This window comes from Anopheles ziemanni, chromosome 3 (genome assembly GCF_943734765.1).
Source record: "Anopheles ziemanni chromosome 3, idAnoZiCoDA_A2_x.2, whole genome shotgun sequence".
Taxonomy (NCBI): domain Eukaryota; kingdom Metazoa; phylum Arthropoda; class Insecta; order Diptera; family Culicidae; genus Anopheles; species Anopheles ziemanni.
This window is the reverse complement of record NC_080706.1, coordinates 12,916,234-12,934,606: the sequence shown is the minus strand read 5'-3', so window position 1 is coordinate 12,934,606 and position 18,373 is coordinate 12,916,234. Positions and strand designations below refer to the sequence as shown.

The following is an 18,373-nucleotide window of genomic DNA, read 5'->3' as shown; positions in this document are numbered from 1 at the left end:
AGTCCACCGGAATGCAATCGTCATTATGCAAAGCAAGAAAGATGGACTCGGGTGCTCGCAAGGAACCTCCGGTGCCGGAAACTAGGGTCGTTTGTTTTAATGGTGCTCGAGGATTAAGGGCACCCTGTGGAGCGTCGCTGACCGGCGCCAGTCAAGGCAAGCAAGGAGAAACACTTGTATCGACCCGTACGGTAATATCGGTGTGACAACTCGCCACCGAAGACAAGTGTACAATTGGAGCTTCCCGATAAGCTTCCTTTGGGGTGCCTTGAAAACTTTAGCCAACACATCCTCGTGTCCTCAAGAACTACCGGAGATAATCGTTGTTAATTGTCACATTCAGTTTCGGTACGACTTGGTGTGCAAATTTGAAACCATCAGTGCGCAGATTAGGCTACTAGAAGTGGGAATTAATGGAGGGGACCGTTTGTCAGAAGTTGGTCAAGCAGTTTTGCAACGGTCCGACAGAGCTGGGGGAAGTGAAATTAACGTAGATTAATTAAGCGCTTGTGCGAGGAAATTAAATTTCCCAACACATGTATTCTAATTAGTGCAAGCGACACCGTATTCCAGTGCATCTGACGCTTCGGATATCAAAGTGAAAACTAATTGCTGAAGAAGGGAAAACAGCGACACTGCAGCTGCAAACCAACGGAAAATGCTCGGTGCTCTTGAACATTTGGAAAATTCTTGGCCGTAAATCGTCGCCATCAAGGGAGTTCCTTGTTAGACCAAACTATTTACTCGTTGCGCCGTGCGATTTCTCGACTTTGATGTTGACCCTAGGGTGTCGTCGTTCTTGCAGGAATGAAAGTACATAAAGGATACTTCTTAATTCCAACCTATGCCTATTAAAGCATCAAAGAGAAATGTCCCGGCTGTGGGTGTTATTTGGGACGACACGAAAAGAGTTTTAATTTTTATTAATCTTTTACGCAGCCTGCACCACCATCTTTGAAACGTAGCAGGATATCCTCGTTTGCGTACGAAATGTTTGCGAGATGAAAGGAAAACCAAATGAATGCTTCGGTCATTAAATCGTAGTTAAGCTGCATCGCCTTCGTGGGTGGGGTTTGCTCGTCGTCCCAAACTGACCCTTCTACCCCGCTGCCCCAAAACCTGCCCACTTTCGTTGGTGCGTAGACCTCTGATTTCATACCCATTCCAACGAAAGTTCCACACTCAGACACATTAACAGTCTTATGATGGAGATTTATTTCTGCTTCTCTTCTACATGCTCAAGCTCTGGCTCAAGAGTAAATAACGTTAAGCTTTGAATACAGACGGTGCACCGGTGTTCCCATTCACTCACTTGAGGTAGTGCATTGCAATGAGTATTTACTTTGCGTCATCGAGACGAACTTTGGTTTATGAGGATTTAACTAAAGAGGCCACTCATAATCGTATAATATCACAACGAGTCTTTCTTGTAAAAAAAATGTTTTTGTGAGTCTTCTAGATAAATAGAAGTGGTCAAATAACACTCTCTAATGGTACGACCAAGCCAAATAAAAACAAGTACAAGGGAATAAAACATTAAAATAAAAGTATTTAAATATGTTTTTTTAAATATTTTAGTGAAAACAATTTTTGAAACTTCAATTTGTATAGATACACGAATCCTTAACGATGCACCCATGGACATAGTTTCCATATGATCCGCAAATTGTACAACTATTTCGTTAATCCATAAATAAATAAAATAATTTGTCCACAGGACATGAATAAATAAAACTTATTCAACTTGCTTTGTTGTTCGACAAAACGGCTGAAAGCAAAAAACCAAATTTGTTGACAGTTTCAACCGAGATCCTAACCACAATGGAATTCCATCTTGTTGACCCAGGTACGCATTCTTGAGAAAGGTAAATAAAACTACCTTCCTGGATAAGCAAATTGTATCGGGACTCTAAGCGCAATGTAGGTTGGAAGCCGATGAGAGGAAAGGTAAGAGGGAAATAAATCACTAATTCCTTTTCCTCAAATGGGTTAGCCCGGGTAAGAAAGGGTGCGAGTGAGACGGTTTAAACCCTACGCCAAAAAGGATTAGAGCTCACCAAGAGGTGAAACATTACTTGAGGTGGTCCACTACTCCTCCGGATGGTCCATTCCGTCGTAAGGATTACCCAGGATTCTGTCGTTTCAGCCGGTCAGCTTTGCCAAGTGTTATAAAAGTTTCCTGCCGTAGTTGAATATTTCATCGAATTAAATCATCCCAACCGGCAACGTGCTGGGACAAAAACTCCATTTTCCACCCGGCTTGAGCCAGCGGGAAAGCGTTCGCTCCTGTGGTCAAGCAGTGCCCCGGAAGAGAAACCAGGACGACCCGAGCTGGAAACGAAGTTCGCCCGGATTCCGGTGGCTCTTCGGAAGAGCTGCTGGTCAAGGTGAAGCACATTGTTGCGTAGTGCACCGAGCCGAGTCGAACCCTTCGGGGAGCGTCCAGCTCGAAAACAGGGTTGGTGGAGAAGCCGTAAACCAAACCTGACCCCAGCAACAGACGGTCGGAATCGATTAAGGCCCGGGGCAGAATTGGAAAACCCTTCCGACCAGGTCACCTGGGAGCGAGGGCGTTCGCAGCCCGGAGACCGTTTATTTAGTGGCGGGTTTATTTTTTCGTTTTTCCTTAGTTTTTTTTTCCCACTCCCCGATCCGCCACCACACGGAAGGTGGGCTTTCCCTAGAACGGGTTGTGGATCCCACTCGACCGGTAAGATTAAACTTTTCAGCAACTTTTTCTTTGCATTTCCGATTGGGACAGTTGCTCCGGTCGGGTGTGCTACATCCTTTTTCCTAATTTTTTTCTTCCACTTTCCCACTGCCAGGATGCAGTGAGTGGCGAAGTTGTGCGTGCGAACAACGACGCCTGGGCAGTTTTTCATATCTATTTTGTCTGTGTTTTTCGTTTGCTCCTTCCCTACCGTGCCGCCCATCTCCGATGTTTCCCACTTTTCGATGTCATTCGTTTTCGGTAACCCTCCTAACTTTAGGGTTTCGTTTTGTTTCCATCGGCGTTTCTTCTTTTCGATTTCCGATTCCCGTGTCACACCACCGCACAAAGCAGCTTTTCAACTTACCGACCGAAAATGCTTTCCAAAAGGCTTTGGGACAATATTGTTTTCTGCATCCTGTGTGTGTGATTGTGTGTATGCGTGTGTATGAGTGTGGGTGGAATGTGGCGGAGTGCCGAAATCGAAAGATAGGCCCACCCAGGTGGATTACCGGAAGCAGCCAGGTTTCTCCCTCCAGAACCCCAAGCGAGATGAAATGAGAAAAAAGTACTAAAAACATACGAAAAATGCTGCATGAGAAAATCAGACACTCACACGACCTTCATCCAAGCGGTTTTTTTTTATCAAAAAGGGTAAAGGTTCGTATCGTTGGCCTGTAGATGATTGTGAAAGTAGGCAGAAGAAAATCGGAAAGTGTTGATTGAAATTCGGACCGCGCGGTAACTTGAATTCCAAGCCCGAACCTGGCTCCGATTTTCCCACGGGGACCTTTCTTTCGATTTCCACCACATTTCTATTCGTCCGTGTGTTTGCTGTTGATTATTTCGGATCGGCCCAACATGTCTGCGGTTGATAGGATGTAACGCGGGTCGGTGCGTTTTTCCGCTGACAGCGCTCGTCCTCAGCGGAACCCTTTGGTCCTGTTGACAGTCCGCCGGTTATCCTGCGACCAAAGGCGTGCACATAGATAAGGGTTCGGGTTGCCAACAGCTTAAACTTTACGCACGCCAAATTCCAGCAGCGAGATCTATTAGGATGCGTGGTTGCCAATGTGCTGTCTTCTACAAAAAGTTTGGACATTATCATCGCTTTCGCATCGAACGATGATACGATGAACAATCATATTCGATTTATCGAATATTCGAACTGACTGAATGCATGGAAAAGGCTGTTTCATAACTGATGTTTATGTTTAATTGCCGTGTAATTGGAAATTCAAACGGATGCGGATGGAACAAATGAGAAATTTGCGTCAGACTAGTATTTGCAACAATTTTGCTCACCCTCAGGTTGGTAGATATCAGAGACATCAGAACTAGGGTTATTGTTGCCATATTTGTATTAGCAAAGTCTATCTAGAGGAATACAATACCAAATGAATCTAACTAAATTTAATTTACTAGGGAAAAGGTTAGATACAATGACCTTTCGATAATTGAGCTTAGAGAGAAAATTCATATCCTTAGACTACTTGCGTAGTTGTAGACAACTTTTGGCCTTAATTTCCACTGGAAATGGGATCTTACCACTTCGAAAGAGTGAGGTCGTTATGCCAAGAAGAAGATTATCTCTTTGATTTTTTTTTGTTTAATTTGAGTTAATCGCTGATGGAATTATGAGAGATATTGCGAGAGTCGAACGGTAGAAAATGGCGTTCGTGCCTTTATTGAACTCATATTTGTGATTTATCAACGTCCATGCAAAGTGGCTTATCTTCTTTGGCATCTTTAGAAACAATCAATGTCATCATTTTCATTGCTGGAACTGAACGGAAAGAAATTCACTGCACACTTGCAAGCTGGTTTTCCGCACTCTTTTATTTTTATCTTATTGTTCCTTTTGCCGTTTATCTGACATTTTTGTTCTTTTTGCTTCCTCGTGTATGATTCGTGTAATTTTTCATTTATTAGTTGGATTGTTTGATTTATTTTCATCCTTTCTCCATGTGACATGCACATGTAACTGCAAGGAAATATAACAATTGTTGCACTTGCCAGAGTATAGTGGATAAGGTGTTCAGTTTTCAATGATTCGTTTTTTTTTTATTTTCTTCTCTGTGTTAAACAATGCATTTGCTTCTACTGTCTCTTCTACAGTGGTGTACGAGTTGTAGTTTTTCACTAGCTGATGTTGTAGTTTTGTGCTGAAAAATCCTTGCAGTAAGAGCTTTCTCGCCTTGTTGAACGCTTTTCGCCACAGCTGAATGTGCATTTTCTGCAGTGCGAATCTATTAACGTATAACTTTTTTTTTTGTTTTCTTTATTGAAAGATGTTGTTTTGCCTCAACTATTAGTATCCTATCTTTGATTGGATTGGAACAAAAGTTGGCGATTCCGATGTTCGTACACGCTGCTTTATGTGGTGGTGCTTGTGTGTGTGTGTGTGTGTGTATGTGTGTTATTTTCAGTTAAATTAACATTTTAGCACACGCTATTGTTTATATTTTCACAGCGAGCCCTCACCTCCACAACGTTCCATGGCAGTCCATTGATCATTCTTCTGTGTCTTGTTATTCCTCGTTTCTATATATATATATATATATGTATATATTTATGTATATAGATTTCCACTAGCTTTACTCCTACTTCGTCTAGTTTGAGCATGTCCCAGGTTTTTATCCGCCTCTACTTTTCTACTGTGCAAATTGGGCCACGCCATTGTCCTGTTACAACCCCGTAAGACCTTCGACAGGTTCTGCTCTCCCGTGGTGGAGTTGATTGGCGTGTGCATGTACTGTGTGGGTTTGCTACTGTGGTTAGCTGCCGTTGTTGCTGTTGTTGTGGAGGAAATCTAGCCGGGCCGGAAATCTGGCGAATCTGCAGTACTAAATATAACCACAAAACAATGCATAGCGGCGATCGGCACAGCCGGTGAGGTTTTTTTCACACTGGGAAAAATGTCACCAACGGGCCGAAAAAGCACGTACCGGGGACCGGGAGACGGTAGGAGTAAAAGTGTAAAAAATGTCCTACCTTCTTCCGGGCGCCCTTGTTGAATGTCTTCACGTCGCCGAACATTTTTAATCTGGCTCTAGAAAGCGGACAGGATGAGAAGCAGTTAAATGTACATCGTAGCGGAGGAGATCGCGGTATCCTGCTTTCACCTGCAACTCAAAGCAGTTTTATACACACCTATCATAACGAGACTGCTACAAGCTCGCTAACTAGCTGTCTTGCTTGTTGTCCTGTGTGCACTTTCCAGTTTGATACTTTTGTTTTGTTTGTTTGCATATTACTTTATCTTCTATTCAGTTGTTCATATTCATTGGGCTGCTTCATTGTTTCCTTAGACTATTCTATCGGTTTATTATCTTTTTTTGTTTTGTATTTTGTTTCGCTACTTCATATCTAAAACAAAGCGCGCTGACCATAGGAGCTGGTCGCTCGACGCTTAACAGATGTTCAGTGGCGCCAAGTGGCAACCGGTTGCCATTTCTGTGAATTATTTATTTGTCATTTTAAGTTTTCAAGTGTTCCTTTCAACGTTAGAAAATTGACTATAACTTGTTTTGTCTCTTTATTTGGGTCTTTTGTTCGGTTTGCTTCTTCTTTTGTTTTGCCTTCTCTTCTTGTGTTTTTTTTTCATGTTTTATCGTTGTGGTTGTGTACTGTGATACTTATCTGTTCTGTTTCAGGTGAATTTTGAGTAAATTTCATGGCGTAAGAATTATTTATTTGTTCATGTGCACAAATTGTGCTGTTTTACCAATCATTAGAGAACTCTAATTTTTTGTGATTGTTTTCAATCTGTGCTCCTTATTCTCTGGTTTTGTTTTCAACTGTCAGCTACAGAGTATATCGAGGAGTACTATGACATCAATTAATGTTTCGCCTCGGTCGCTGGCTTGAATTTTCACTTCACACCTATAGAGGCTGGTCCATCTAATTTGTCCTTCGCCCTAAACACTCGGACGGTGGACGACGCTTCGGCCGAAGTATCGCCACTGGCTCGCACATACGAGAGAATTTAGCTTTAACCTTCTGCCAAAGATTTAAATGTGCGCCGTCATCGAAAGGTATACGTTTCACACGAATAACCTTTTGTCGCAAATCGTCGACGCCATTTTCCTGTGGCTCCCATCCCTCGTGTCAAGTTGTGTCTGCTTCGATGGGGCAAAGGAATGTGGTCGAAGGAAAGAGTGACGTTTAACTTTGTTGCTGCGGCCCATCGCCATATAAGATATTGTCATTTTCTATTGCTTATGTGTTTTCATAGAAAACTTTCGTTAACATTTCGTACCTTCCCTCGCTATGTTAGACTAATTTCCTTCGTTTGTTTTTCTCATCACCATCTCGTCCTCCCGCATTATTTTACGTCCTTGTTCATCCCGCCACTCTGATCGGAGCGCAGAAGAAAAGTCCCACCGCATCGGTCGTGCGATTAACAGTTCATAATTTCATTTGAGCAGGAGGGATGGTCAGAAAAATGACTAAGCTAGCCGAAACGATTAAACATAGATTCGTGGTGATCTTGCTTGGACTCCTTTAAATTTCTTTTTCATTGCAATTTCGACGATCTTGCGCTTGCGTGCGGCACCTCATACATCGCTATTTAAAAACGTCTTTAAAATGTCTATTATTGTCATGGTTTTGTTTGTTCTCTTTTTCTTCACTCTTCGTTCGCACTGGAAAGAGAAGGTTCCACTGCTTCGCGCCGGGTGTGAAAATTCAAGCTAACGAGTCCTTGTGCCCAAGGCGCCCTCAGCAACCGAGTCAGCTCTTAGACGCCTGCCCGGTAGGTGTGACTGAGGAAAGATGTTTTCTGGGCGATCCTCTAAGACGAGTCATCATGTTTTCTTTGCCACTTGAAGTACGTTACGGTGATCATTGCTGAGCTAAGCTTCAGTATATATATGTGTGTGTGTGTATGATATTTAAAATTTAATAGCTGCCATTAAGAAGCGTTTAGAGAACCTTTCTCACCTAACGTCGCGCCATCGTCGCCTGATATGTTGTGGTTTTGTGCAGCTTGGGAGCTTTTCGTGTTTTAGCTGTTTGTCGGTTGATTTTTTCCCCCAAATGCACAAAAAAAAAACCGGGCAGACGTTGTTGAACCATTGTCGAAACAATTATCGATGTCGAAGCGGGATTTTAACTCTACTCCTTTGTAGTGCATGTGTTGTTTTTCATCGCATGGTTACAAGACCCAACTAGTGGGCTTTGATTGTGTGTCTGTGTGTGTTCGTGACTCTAAAATTTAAATGCTTATCGCTCACATTGGTTGTAACATTCAATCTGGAATTTCCTGTCCATCGCGCTGCGTATCATCTTTCCCGGTAAATATATATATATATTGTCTTCGTCTTCTACATAATTATTTCTTGCTTTGTTTCCCTCCTTCTGTCACCTGGGTGGCGTCCCGACGGCTCGTTTATTTATTTGCTCTTGATCCTTTCTCTATCTGACTTGTCTTTGTTTCTGCGAGAATATTCCTTAGAAGTTGTCCCACACATACGAATACATGATCATCTGGGGCCGCCGAGATTGAGCTTCAATTCGACAACAAAAACCGGCGTGAAAATGCACCAGAATGGCGTTTGAAATTGTTTCCCCGGAAGGGTAAAATGGTGCCTCTGGGAAGAAGCAAATGAAAAGTAAGAGAGACCCCCTTTCCCCCCGCGGGAGATGACTGCGAAGAAAAGGAGTTTGCGGCGCGTGTCGACCTTTAAGGCATCGGCTGGTGATTCCGAAGGTTGTTGCCGTTGCCAGTGCCGGGGTTGCCCGGGGGGGTGCGCCGTTTCGGAGGGGCGCTGAGACGCCGGTCGGTGATGGCGACGAAGGGGAGCCGCTGGCGCTTGAGCCGTCCGTAGCCGCCGACCGGCTGCGGGGACGCGACGCGATGGTACACGAACTGGCCGGCGCGGGACGACAGTTTGTACGCGTTCGGGTGTCCGTCCGGGCCGGGGTGGCCGGAGGAGGTGGTCGGGCGGCCGTACAGCAGCTCGCGGGCCCCGTCCTCGCCCGCGTGCTTCTTGTCGTAGATGATGTGGATGCCCTCGCCGGGCAGCGCGTTCGAGTGCACCGTCGAGGACTGGATCGTCTCCTGGATGTAGTTGCGCTGGAGGCCGGCGTTCTTCGACTGGCTCGGGCGCTGCTCCTCGAACAGGTCCTCCTCCATCCAGTGCGGATTTTTCCTGCGATGGTACTTCCGCTCCCGGTGCTTGTGCGCGCCATAGTCCGAGAGCGGCGCGATCGTGCCCTCGAGCAGGTCGATCAGCTGCTTGTTGCGCCGGTTGTACTTCTTGATGTACGGCGGCACGTTGTCCGGCTTCTGCTCCGTCTTGAGCGAGCTCATCACCTTGTCGAAGTGCGGCCACTTCTCCTGGCTGCTGTGGCCGTTCAGGTGCGCCATGATGTCGTCGCTCGTCTCCAGCTTGTTCGAGTTCTCGTAGTAGTTGATCTGGCCCTGGTAGTCCGGCTTCAGCTCCTGCATCTTCTTCCAGCGCTCGCGGTCCCGTTCGAGCATCTTGCGCCGGTAGTAGTCGTGGTGGAAGCTATGGTACGGCTGGTGGTACAGCCCGCCCCGGTGGTGGTGCGTGTGCTTAAAGTTCTTGTGCTTCTTGTACAGCTTCAGCCGGTACGACTTGGCCTTCTTCTCCATCTGCTCGAACAGCTCGTTCTCGCCGCCATCCGGTGCCGCGAGGTCGCCCTCCGGTTTGCGTGTCGAAATATTGTTGTCTGTTGTGGTTCGAGATAAAGAAACGTAAATACCCAAATTTGGACTCGATATATACCCTGTTTCATCAACAGAAGTGTGTTGGTGTAATCTGTGATTTGCTGAAACAACCAAATTTATATTCTCGATAGTACTCTACTAAAGATTCAGTACGCGTATCCATAATATACAAGGCAGTTCAATAATATAGAAATAATTGCTGTGAACATATGAGGAAAATGTAACTCAAATTCAAAAAAATGATTTCTTTGTTGGGAAGAATAATCATAGAACTTTCAATCCAACTACTGTTAACACATAATGTTGAAATCAATTAAAAAAATGAAATAAACACTGGAACACTATGAAACGTCATTTCGAATATGGTTTTCTGTTCCTTAAAATACATTTTTGGAACATTGAAACCTGTCAATTTCTTCTCTATCAAATGCATGATGAGGTTTCGGGTTAAAATAGGAGTTGGATTAAGGATAAAGCACATGGATTAGCAAAAGTAATATCCTGCACATTTCCACACAATATAATTTAGCTTAACATTATTTGTGGTTTTCTTTTTTCAAACATTTCACGATTTTAAATCACCTTAATCAAATATTCAATTAAAAAGTGACAAATTAATTTACTTGACCATTTGGTTCATAGAAAAAGATATTTATTGAACATAATTCTTTTGAAAAGTTATTGATCGTTTCACATGAAAAAAGCTTTGTAAATCAAGCTTTTGGAAATGAAGGCATGAAACAATTAAGGAAAATTGTAATTTAAATTAAATTCGGTTCTTCATTAAAAATGTGTGGTTTTATCAAAATTTAAATTTTATAAATTATGAAATATAAAGCTGAATGATAAATGTATTGGATGTTTTTGGGGCCTTGTTGATAAAAGATCATTCGTTTTGTTGGTGCTTCTATTTTCAGAATCCATCAGAAGTAGTATGATGAAATGCCTTTAAAAGGAATGCATTACATTGGCGGGTTAAAAATACCAAACTCCCCAACCCTTTCCGGCCAGAACTCACCATTGTCCGCGGCGCTCTTCTTCGATCCTTCAGCCGCATTCGCCAGCAGGTACGCGCCGTCGATCGAGTTCAGGAAGTCGATGCTATTGCTCAGCAGGGCGGCATCCGACTCCGCCCGCGACTCTTGTGCCTTCTCCTTGACCGGCCCGCGCAGGAACCGACTTCGGTCGATCGCGTTGTCGTCCTCGGAGTCCGCCTCGACCTCGCCCCCATTGCCTCCGTCCTCGTCGTCGGCCGTTTCCGGCTCGAAGCGGCCCCTCAGTGGCCCCTCCAGGGCGACCGTTTCGAACGCATTCCCATCACCACCGTCCCCCTCATCGTCGCCACCGGCGTCATCATCGTCGAGAGTCAGTTCCGGGAGTTCCTTTTCCCCCGCCGGGCGGGCCAGCTGCTCGTCGACCAGGTCCGGTTCCGGTGCTTGCCCCCGGGAGCCCCGTTGGCGTGGATGGTTGCGAAATTCATTAAAAGGATTTGCCTCGTTCACGTTGTCCGCGCGCGTTCCACCCGTTCCAGCCGTCGCCGCCGCCACCGACGCCGCTCTCCGCCCACCGTTCGCCATGGTCATGCTCATGATGTTGGAGAAGTTATAAATATCCGCCTCGTCTGGCGCGAGGGCAATGAAATTTTCCTCCCCCTCCGGAGCCCCTCCGCCTCCCTCGAGGGCACTCACGAAGCCGCCATCTTCGCCATTCGCCCGCCGGTGCCGATGCTTCGCCAGACCGGGGTTATCCTGTGGAGTAGGGAATGGAATTAAAATAGGGAAAGAAATTATTATAAAATTCCGCGAAACATTTGCGAATCGAAATGGTTTGCGAACAGTCCCGGGGTTTAACGGCCGGTCCGAAAGCAGCTGCGTCGGCATGTCGGTATGACCCCAGCCTCCAGCGCGTGGGCAATTAAGCGGGGTTGAACTCATCCCCTCCAAATTGTGGCGTACATTAAACTTTGAAATAAATTAAAAAAGAATACCAAACGCGAGATCCGAAATCAATCACGGTCCGAAGTTGGTATACAGCGCGCTTCTGTCGCTTTTTTCCCACACCCTCAACCGCTTCGATTGAGTACTATTATTCAAATATTTAGCATAAATCTTTCGAGTAAAAACGCCACCACCCGGTTTTCCCGAAACTCCCTGGATCACACTCTGCTGATGACGATTAATTTACGGGCGCCCGGCCGGCGGCGCTAAAGTTAGTTTTAATTAATTTAATTTGAGGCTTTGCGCGCCCCAACGAGGGTCGGGTGCGGTTTCCTCAAAACCGTCAGGAGTGGGCTGAACTGAAGCTAGCTGGTCCTCGGGAAACGAACCGTTCGATAGTGCCAAAAATAGTACCGGCGGAAACATGCCAGCGGATGGAGTGCTTTTCCGACAACGCAATAGACAGTTTGGATTTGCTTCGGAATGTTCGCATTGATGTCGGTTTTCACTGCACTCGATTAATATTAATTCACAGCGCACGGCATTCTCAAAAACATCACCACAAAGAATGGTGCTGTTAACAATACAAAATGCAACAGTGTTTCATATTATATTGACGTCCTCGGAAATAATCGAGTTGATGAATATCCGAGTCGAAAGCAAATTACAACGATTTCAGTAAACTGAGATCCGTTGGGTGTCACAATAAGAATGAACGAAATAAAAGCACCAATTTGCTTTATGAACAGCTTTCCGGAAAAATGATACCGCGGGGTTGATTCGAGTGAAACAATAAATTCAAAATACCGACAGCACCGAGCGTGAAAGACAATCCTCGAGCAGAAATCAAAGCGCACAGCTCCGACGACATCCTCCACACCAACGGTAGACATAAAAAGCCGTGTTTTACGTAGCAAATAAAAATCAAAGCATCATTACGGACAACAATCAGCAAATGCTTTCCGTTGCGTTCTTCGAGGCACAGCGGAAAACACTCGCTTGTATATATGTGTTTGTTTGTTATTTTCTCATTTTACCGGCTTCACCGAAGGCTCCATCGTCAATTTCGTGTAATTTATGTCGTTTGGCACGAAGAAATCGTGGTGAGGTTTGGATACACCCGTGTTATTATTTCTGCAGTGTTCATCATTATTATGGAGCTTGGAAAAGCTTTTGGGCCAAAGCGGCGCGATCGTGGGTGGATAGGAAAACTCGCAGCTCGCTGTGGTTACCGTTCATCGATTTTATTCGGGCTTATTGAGGTAGAAAAATCTGCTTTCATTTTCCTTATTACGGTTCCCGATTTTTCCTCTGGCAGGTAGTGTATAGAAGTGGGTGTGGTCCTCTCCTTCTTCAGTTTTCTGTTTATTTATTTTCATTCTTCTGCGGTTAACTGCATGCATCCAGTGAAGCGGCTCGAAAAGTGCCAAACATCGTCAACCTTTAGTAACGCGATGGCACGGCGAAAGGCTTCGGTAAATTCTGTTTAACTTCTCAATTTCCATCGCTGGAAATCCACCCACAAAAATGAAAATATAACACTCCAGTATCCTTCCGGTATGAAAAACCAAACTGCAGAAGAAAAAAAGAATGGTTGGTGGAAGAAAGCACAATCGATTCCCCTGCGCCATGAGACCGTAGCAACGTTAAGCAAACTTTACGCACCGTCAGCAATGAACACGTTTGAAATGTTGCCCCCCTGAGGTACGGAGCTGGTTTTTTTGCTTTCTCCCTCTCTTTGGTTTACATTGGCAAAGTGGCCCTTTTCCCCTCGGATGGTGCGCGAAAAGTATAGCCAAGAAAAGAGCAAATGCTGCTCCGTTGCATGGTGCCAGAAAGTCGTTTAATATTTTCCAACGTCATAAAGATTTCGGTACTCGGGAAGCCGAAGCTACTGCCGGTGACAGATGATAGATAAGCTGAATTTGAATCTTTGGGAAAAGTTCATTTTTTACCAAAGTTTTGCCCTATTATTTGTCACGGCTAGGGGCTTTATGTGAGGGCTTCATTTTTGGTGAAGTCAAGAATAAGCTTGTCACAAATTGAAAGTGGCAAAGAAAACCAAAAGTTTTCAGCAATATAGCTGATAACATTCATACATACATGAACATAATTTGTGTTTATAAGATGGTCAGTTTCTAGGTCCTGGTGAAAATGTTGGAAGTGCATTATTGAAATGATTATGAAATTATTCATACAAAATTCGAACACTAAAGGTAAAATAAAGAAAAAGTAGTCATTAACTAAACTTGAGTTGCGCTCCTTTCATTTGCTAGTCTTTGAAAAACTTCTCACTACGAGATACAGTCAATCTTTTTTAACTTTCTCAGATTTCTGATTGAAAGTTTTTTGACCGAAAAAATGAATCAGAAAAAAATATAGCCAACAACTTAGAGATAACTCAGAATTTATACAACAAAAGAGCACATATAACAAAAAAAAAATAACATAAATAAAAACTCTGTAGATTATATTTATTTGGAGCTTACTTCAACTTACTTGAACTTATTTTAACTTTTTGTTACATAGTCTAGCGAGAAGAACAACTTCGAAATAGTTTGAACGCAATTTTCGCATGGCAAGGCATGTGCTGCGTTTTCTGCTGTAAATATTCGAGAATGATTGTTAACCGATCATCATATATCAACGACTTCGAAACAGGCAGAAAAATCAATAGCAATCCATGGGCAAATCGACCGGCTGGACCGGTGGAAAAACTGACCGGTGGAATGGAGGCGCCCGGTGGTTTATGCTGCTAGATCGATTTTCGTCATTTTTAACCACCACCGTTTCGTTGGGCACTCGTTTCGGTGTATTTGCTGTTGTGGCTGCCGGCTGGAAACATTTTTTACACTGTTACTAACGAACCGCCGCCGGGCGCAACGAATATGACCCTAGTCAGTTCTGCTTGGACCTGGCGGAGGAGTGGAGGAATGTTTGTTTCTTTTTTGCTTTTCCCTCACGCCCATCATCCAGTTCACTTTTTTGTTTGCTTGTTGCATTTACATACCGTTTCATCGCCGGCCAAGTTGGCTAGTAAATTGTCGTCCATCACTCATCCACTCCAGGCGTACGGGCTGGACGAAGAGGAATCGTGAGAGACGCTGAGGGTATTTTTGTGGGGATGTTGGAAAAACATGGTCCCGCAGGAGGAGGGGGAAAAAGCCAAAGACCCACGTTCGCTCGTCTGCGTGCCGATGGGGAGGGGTGGCTTTTTTCGTTCCACCCGTTGGGAACTCGATCGATCGGAATTCGTGGTGTTCGGAGAGAACGCCGTCGCCGGCAAGGACACCGATGACAGAGGAGGTCATAAATTTACAATCCTCAACCGGCGCCGCTCGCTGGTGCTTGGCTCGAGTGTCTGCCCTTGCGCTGTCGTTGTGGAGATGCCGACTTTATCTCGCGAGCGGTGGTGGGAAAAAAAAAGAATGGAAATAAACAAACGGAGCACATCGACACACGCCGCACACGTCCGAGGCTCGGCTCGAGGGCCCTTCGGAACGTGCGGCCGATCGGTCGGGAGCCGGTAGAAAAATGAAGATGAATGTGACAGCTGGCATCTCGTGCGCTGCGTTCGAACATTTCCGAACCGTTACTACGCCCTTCGATTGATTCGGTCCGGACGGTCGGGTAATTTATCAGCCGAATGGAGGCGCAAAAGGCAGAGCGTTGCAAAAGCTTTGTCACCGCCCTATGGCTGTGTGTGTGTGTATGTGTGTGTGTTGTGTGTGTGTTTCAGATGGATGAAAAGAGAAGAAGACGCGTAACAGCAAAATAGAGTTCCCGTGCGCTCGAAGTGATGTTGCGTAGGCGAGATCGGATACGTGGCAGGGTTGTGAGATAAATGACACCAGCCGAAAGTAAATTAATTCCCATCGCGTTTTGACTGATTTAGGACAACAAGGGGAGGTGGGTAAGCGAGACAGGGGGAAGGTAAAAGCGCTCGACGAACGAAAAGTGCGAACTGAGTGCGTTAACATAATTTGTAATCTTCCTTCAAAGCGATATACTTGCCGATATATCCCCATACCACGAGGATTTTGACGAGGCCGCGGAATGTATTGCTTTCTCACGATCACAGACACAAACACACACCCAACGCATCCGAGCCGTGATGGAATTGATGATCCTTCATGCCAGCTTGCCACGCGCGTGGTAAACAAATCACTAATTAGTGATCATCGGATGGCTTTGGAATCTGATTCATCCGCCACGAGGGTTGTGCCAGGCAAACAAATCAACACTAATTATAATCGCTTGTTTAGATAAGCTCTTTTAGATCAATTTTGTTCAGAGACGGTGTCTTCTTGTATCATATGATGTGTTTATTCAATTTTCAAACTAATATTTTTGAATATTGATTGTTTACGAAAGATATTCAAAATAAATCACCCATCTGTTTTTGAACATGTTTTCGATTTTTAATATGCTGTCATAAGAAATATATTTTCTTTATAAGATTGTATTCTGACAAGTGTCAAGAAAACATATCCTGATCACGTTGGCAACAAATCACTTTGAAAACCCCTCTTTTTTAGGTTAAAAGTAATATTATGTTGTTATGTTGGGTGTTAAGAAAAGGTTTATGGCTTGAACTAAGGAGCAAGATTTTGCTTTTATGAACCATTGGTGAGAAGGATTTGCTTCATGACTTTCCCAACACATGAGCTACAATATTAGTTGGCGAATGTACTTTTGTGCGGGAAAACCACGTGGAAGGCTTTCGTCAAACGTCGCAAAGGGTACGGAGCACTCAATATCGGCAAAAAGGGAGCCCATTTTTCTTTCACCGTGTTCGATTCTATTGTCGTCGTCGTTGGCCGACGTGAAGTTCGTAGAATGTTTCCTCATTCATCACTCTGCAGCGTACGGGATTGAAATTCGTTGATTCGTGCGGTGCGGTTCGCCAAAGAATTGGCCCGCATTACGCAAGCGAACCGACGCAACCAACCGGTGGAAATCTAGGAAAACGGCCGGGGTTGTGTTTTTCTTTTTCTTCACGGTTCAGCAACCGGAAACCTGTTGCCTAGCAACCCCTGGTTTTTCCGATCCTTCACACACCGCCTGTTGTGCGTTATTGTTTCCGGTGTTTGTTCGTCCGTCTACCGCTTTGTCCAACGAAGAAGCAGGTTTCGTTGTAGTTTTTTTTACTTATTTATTTTCGTCGGGTTCGCAAAACTTCCTGGAAGGATGAAAAACGAATTCTCGGGACTGGGCTCCCAGGCTGGGTTCAGTATTTTGTAAGCAAGCATCATTTGTTGCGTGGTACCGTCGGTTCGGACGAATCTGCCCTCGAGGAAAGATTTATCACCCACGGCGTCGGACGTGTGACGGGTGCAATCTGTCCGCTGGAAAAACGGGCATGGGAAAACCACATCAAAACAACAAAAGGGAGCGCGCAACAGAAATGGAAATGAAAGCACGTTAGGCAAAGCCTTTGCGTAAGTGTTTGTTTGTAAGTGTGTGTGTGTGTGTAGTGTGGGTAGACAACATAAATCAATTAGGTTTTCCACAGTTGTTCGATGGAAATTCAATTAGGTTCGCTGGGAGCTGCCCCGGAGCGGTTCCGGTTTTGAACTTGACCCTGGTTGGACCTCACCCCCATGAGATGCTCGGAACGGGTCGGAAACATTGGTCAGGGTCAGGCAGAGAGCGAGAGGAGAGAGGGAGGAGAATCAAGTGCCCGGGACCTTTTTGCATTGTGTCGGACGTCGAATTGATATCGTGGTAAGCGACGCATCTCGAGGGAATAATTATCTCCGCCGCTTTGTTGCTGCATCCGATGAGGGTAGACCTTACCATCGGTTGCACCATCTGCGATTATGGTAATTATGTTGACTCCCGGTTTTAATCAGATTATCGGTAAATTAAGTCCAACTACGTCCCTTTCTCGTCCCCCTCTTCGTATCGAGAGCGGATAGAGCGAGCCTTCTTAACCCCGCTTGGAAATTGTGGTAGAATAATATAATAACCATCTGTCAATTAATCCGTATCACTCCGTCCTGGCGTGGTATTAAGGGATAATACTAGACTTTTCTTCCGCTCCGTGTGATAGTTGTTCTCCAGACTGCGACGATATGGACCGTTCTTGCCGTACGAATTGACAGCACGTCCCGCCGGATCCGTGGAAGTGATGTCAGAAGTAATTATCCACCTTCAGGCTCCAGGGAGGAAACCGTCAATCACGCCTCAACCATTGGTTCGACTTCCGTACGCTTCCGAAACGGGCCTCATATAGGTCAACGGTGGCCCACAGTGTCCCCGTGGGTGGACATTTATGAGCACAATATAGTGCTCCGGCGGGGGGTTTTCCAATCATGTCGTTCCGGCTGACTCGCTGACGTCCCAACAGATATGCCGGCTCGACTCGAGTGGCGACAGGCAACCCGGACATGAGACTTCTGTGGGTGTCAATCAGGAAGACTCTCTGGCCACAGCACTGCCGGTTAATTAGTCTGGCTCAATGCACTTCGACGCCATTTGCTGCAGTCGAAGCTGAAGTGTGAAGTGGAAAATCAATCATCGTCCGATAATTGAATCAATTGAAAAGTTAATTTTCCGTTGAAAATTTGCTGCCAATCGGGCAGAGTGAGAGAGAATGAGAGTCCTCAATTGCTTTTAGATTGATTCGTAGATTGATCTTAAGATTTTATATTAATTCAATTGATAGACTTTTTAATCACAGTTTTCGACAAATTTTAGTAAATTACTCTCACTAACAAAATTATAATACTTCAAGGGTACTAAATCAAAATAATTATTAAGCTATCACATTTTCTTCAGTGTCTTTTAATTTTATAAACCTGCTTCCCAAGGGGCGCCTATTTTTCCTGCTTCAGATAAGTCTCCAGTTCCCAACGTTAATGGTACGAAAAATGCGGACCAAAACGAATCGATGCCCGGATCCCTACACAAACCCACAATCCACCTAATGAAAGCCCTAATCGTACAAATTGGATCGCTTCATGCCGACCGATAAGCAGTGAGCCCGGGCTTCCTGGCCCGAGGCTTTTCCTTTTTGCACCCTTT

General features: G+C 44.9%; 1 protein-coding gene across 1 annotated transcript in view; it reads right to left on the bottom strand.

The window, feature by feature from the left end:
* Nucleotides 1-8,396: 8,396 nt before the first annotated feature.
* Nucleotides 8,397-18,373, bottom strand: part of LOC131284102 (uncharacterized) — a 41,186-nt gene continuing 31,209 nt past the window's right edge. The window contains exons 3-4 of the mRNA XM_058312958.1: nt 10,426-11,155; nt 8,397-9,409 (exon numbers count right to left, since the gene is read on the bottom strand). Coding sequence (XP_058168941.1) covers nt 8,397-9,409; nt 10,426-11,155 — 1,743 coding nt within the window. The remainder of the gene's footprint in view (nt 9,410-10,425; nt 11,156-18,373) is intronic.